The sequence below is a fragment of the Macrobrachium nipponense genome, chromosome 6, assembly GCF_015104395.2.
Source record: "Macrobrachium nipponense isolate FS-2020 chromosome 6, ASM1510439v2, whole genome shotgun sequence".
Classification (NCBI taxonomy): domain Eukaryota; kingdom Metazoa; phylum Arthropoda; class Malacostraca; order Decapoda; family Palaemonidae; genus Macrobrachium; species Macrobrachium nipponense.
In genome coordinates, this window is record NC_061108.1 from 10,757,460 (window position 1) to 10,760,922 (window position 3,463).

The window sequence follows — 3,463 nt, forward strand, 5'->3', positions numbered from 1 at the left end:
ATCAGGCAAAGATCCTCTGGGACTATGGTATCAGAACGGATAGGGTGATACGTGCAAACAGACCAGACGTGACGTTGATTGACAAAGTCAAGAAGAAAGTATCACTCATTGATGTCGCAATACCATGGGACACCAGAGTTGAAGAGAAAGAAAGGGAAAAAATGGATAAGTATCAAGATCTGAAAATAGAAATAAGAAGGATATGGGATATGACCAGTGGAAATCGTACCCATAATCATAGGAGCACTAGGCACGATCCCAAGATCCCTGAAAAGGATCTAGAAAAACTAGAGTCTGAAGTAGCTCCAGGACTCATGCAGAAGAGTGTGATCCTAGAAACGAAACGGCACACATAGTAAGAAAAGTGATGGACTCCTAAGGGGAGGCAGGATGCAACCTGGAACCCCACACTATAAATACCACCCAGTCGAATTGGGTGACTGTGATAAAGCAAAAAAAAAAAAAAATAATAATAATAATTGTTAGGTATTTATGTTTATAACTACCCATTACCAGAGGTTATATTTGTGTTTACAGATACTTACTACTCATTAAGCATAACTACCCTGATAACTATCTTGTCTTCTTTTAAACTGTATATCATTATAAGTTAGTCTTAAAAATAAAGTCATTCAGGAAGGATCTATCTGAGTTTCGTGTCCATCCAAATATACTTCAATGGCGACGAGGAACTGACTCACGAAAGGGAAAATTAAGGATGGCGCATTTGGGTAATATAGCAGCATATGACAAATCCGAGGACTTTGAAGATTATGTCGAAAGGTTTGATCAGTTCTGCTTAGCAAATGACATAACAGAGGAAGATAAGAAACGGGCAGTTTTCTTGAGCGCCGACATATACACTTCTGAAAACATTGCTTGCCCCTAATAAGCCCTCATCAAGGACTTATGGAGAACTTACTGAGCTTTTGAAAAATCACCTTCACCCAAAACCCATCCTGATAGCTGAACGTTTCAAGTTTTACAATAGGAAACAACGTCCAGGAGAATCCATCACTGATTATGCAACGGAGCAACGGAAATTGGCGGAAACATGTCAGTTTGGTGCTTTTCAAGAGGAAGTTTTAAGAGACTTGTTTGTTATTGGATTGGCCAACCGCTCAGCACAGAGGAAACTATTAAGTGAACAGGAGCTTGACTTAAAGAAAGCATTTTCGATTGCGCTAAGTCAGGAAATGGCTGATGAAAACGTCACGAAGATTCAGGGTCAAACTCAGGAGGTAAAAAAAGTTGTTGGGCCGAAAGCTTCTCTCCTTGAGTGTTACCGTTGCGGGAAGACAAACCATAAGGCTGATGTTTGTTTCCATAAGGATACTGAGTGTAATGGGTGTCATAAAAAAGGACACCTTCGTAGAATGTGCCGTTGGCAGTAGATGCATCACCCAAAGGACTTGGAGCAGTGCTTTCCCATATCACCAGTAACGGAGAAAGACCAATTGTTTATGCATCAAGAATGTTAACATTCACTGAACGTAACTATTCCCAAATTAAGCGTGAGGGTTTGGCAATCATCTTTGGACTACGGAAGTTTCATCAATATTTATATGGTCGTAAATTCACCCTTATTACAGATAACAAACCACTGTCATACATTCTGGGACCCAGGAAGGGCATTCCAGCCCTTGCAGCTGCAAGAATACAACGCTGGGCTATACAGTTAGCGGCTTATGATTATGACATTGAATTACGTCGTTCAAGTGACAATGGAAATGCTGATGCCCGCTCACGGTTGCCTTTTCCAGATTGTGACTCCGATGCATCAGATAAGCTTGTAAACTTGACACAAGAAGCAACTGCATTTAACATGCACCAGGTGAACTCTCTTCCTGTAACTGCGAAATCTGTTGCAAGGGAAACTTTGCATGATGCTGTACTGGCTAGAGCTTTATATTATACAAGAAATGGATGGCCAGACTCTGAGGACATAGCACAGGAACTGAAACCCTTCCATAGCCGTCAGCGTGAGTTTTCAATTGAAGAGGGATGTCTTCTATGGGGTGCCAGGGTGGTAATACCGTCGAGATATAGGATTCACATCTTAGAAGAGCTACATGGTGGTCATCCGAGGATTGTTAGGATGAAAGGATTAGCTCGCTTGCATGTGCGGTGGCCGAATATCGATCAAGATATTGAAAACACTGTGCAAGGGTGCTCTGCTTGTCAGGCTACTCAGCCAATGCTGACTCGTGTTGAAGGTAATCCGTGGAAATGGAACTTCTGGTCCGTGGAAAAGAGTACATGTTGATTTCGCAGGACCATTCCTGGGACAAATGTACCTCATTATGATTGACGCATATTCAAAATGGCCAGAAGTATACCCAATGAAATCAGTTACAACTATGAATACCATCGAGATCATGCGGCGGGTATTTGCTCAGCATGGGGTTTGTGTAGAGCTCGTGTCTGATAATGGAAGACAGTTTGTGGCTGAGGAATTTAAAGAGTTCATGACCCAAAATGGTGTAAAGCATATACTGATACCCGCTTATCACCCAAGCAGTAATGGGCAGGCCGAAAATACAGTAAGAACATTCAAACAAGGAATGAAAAGGGCGATGAGAACATTGCAATCGTGTAATACATCTTTAAATACCAAGTTGTGTCAATTTCTACTGACTTACCGAACTACACCTCACTGTACAACAAAGCGCACGCCTGCAGAGCTCATGGGTCGGCAGTTACGCACTCGCCTTGATTTACTACACCCAGATGCATCTCAGCGAATTGAAAGAAAAGCTTCAGAGAACGAGAAACCAATGATGGAACTCGATATAGGGGACGTGGTACTGGTTCGGGATTATCGTCAAAACACCAAGAAGGGCATATGGACTCGAGGAGTTGTGGTTCTTAAATTGGGTCCATGCACATACAATGTACAAGTGGACGGTAACTTAATATGGAAGAGGCATATTGATCAAATGAGACTGATCTCCAATGATTCTCAAGATAACAAAAATGAACTTTTAGCACGTGATTTTTTAGAGTTGGTCAGCTATCCAGACCCGCCATTACCAAAAGAGTTCATAAATACTCGTGAATAGTTAGGCGATGCAGTTGCAGGTGTAGAGAAGAATGAAATCCCAAATGTAGAAGAAAAGGAGGCGGCAGCTGCAGAAAAAATATCGGGAAATGAAAATGGTAAAACTTCTGATGACTCACCTGATAGATCGATATCTGAATTACCAAAACTTCGAAGGTCTACCAGACAAAGTAGATCACCTGACTATTTTAGAATGTAAAATGATTAGTAGTATTATGTATGTTTTTGTATTATTTATTCAAAGCTATGCCACCATTTAATTATTGATTGCTTTATCCTTTTTTTTTGCTTTAATCTTTCATTCTTTTTCCCGAGTGGAAAAGGTGTTAGGTATTTATGTTTATAACTACCTATTACCAGAGGTTATATTTGTGTTTACAGATACTTACTACTCATTAAGCA

General features: G+C 40.8%; 1 protein-coding gene across 1 annotated transcript; it reads left to right on the plus strand.

The window, feature by feature from the left end:
• The first annotated feature begins 2,360 nt into the window (after positions 1-2,360).
• Positions 2,361-3,062, plus strand: LOC135216305 (uncharacterized protein K02A2.6-like). Its single transcript, XM_064251477.1, has one exon. It carries the CDS (start codon positions 2,361-2,363, stop codon positions 3,060-3,062), a length of 702 nt encoding a protein of 233 aa, XP_064107547.1.
• The last annotated feature ends 401 nt before the right edge of the window (positions 3,063-3,463 follow it).

Excerpts from the sequence above, each read along its gene's own strand:
- LOC135216305 (XM_064251477.1), top strand. The coding sequence starts at position 2,361 with ATGAATACCATCGAGATCATGCGGCGGGTATTTGCTCAGCATGGGGTT.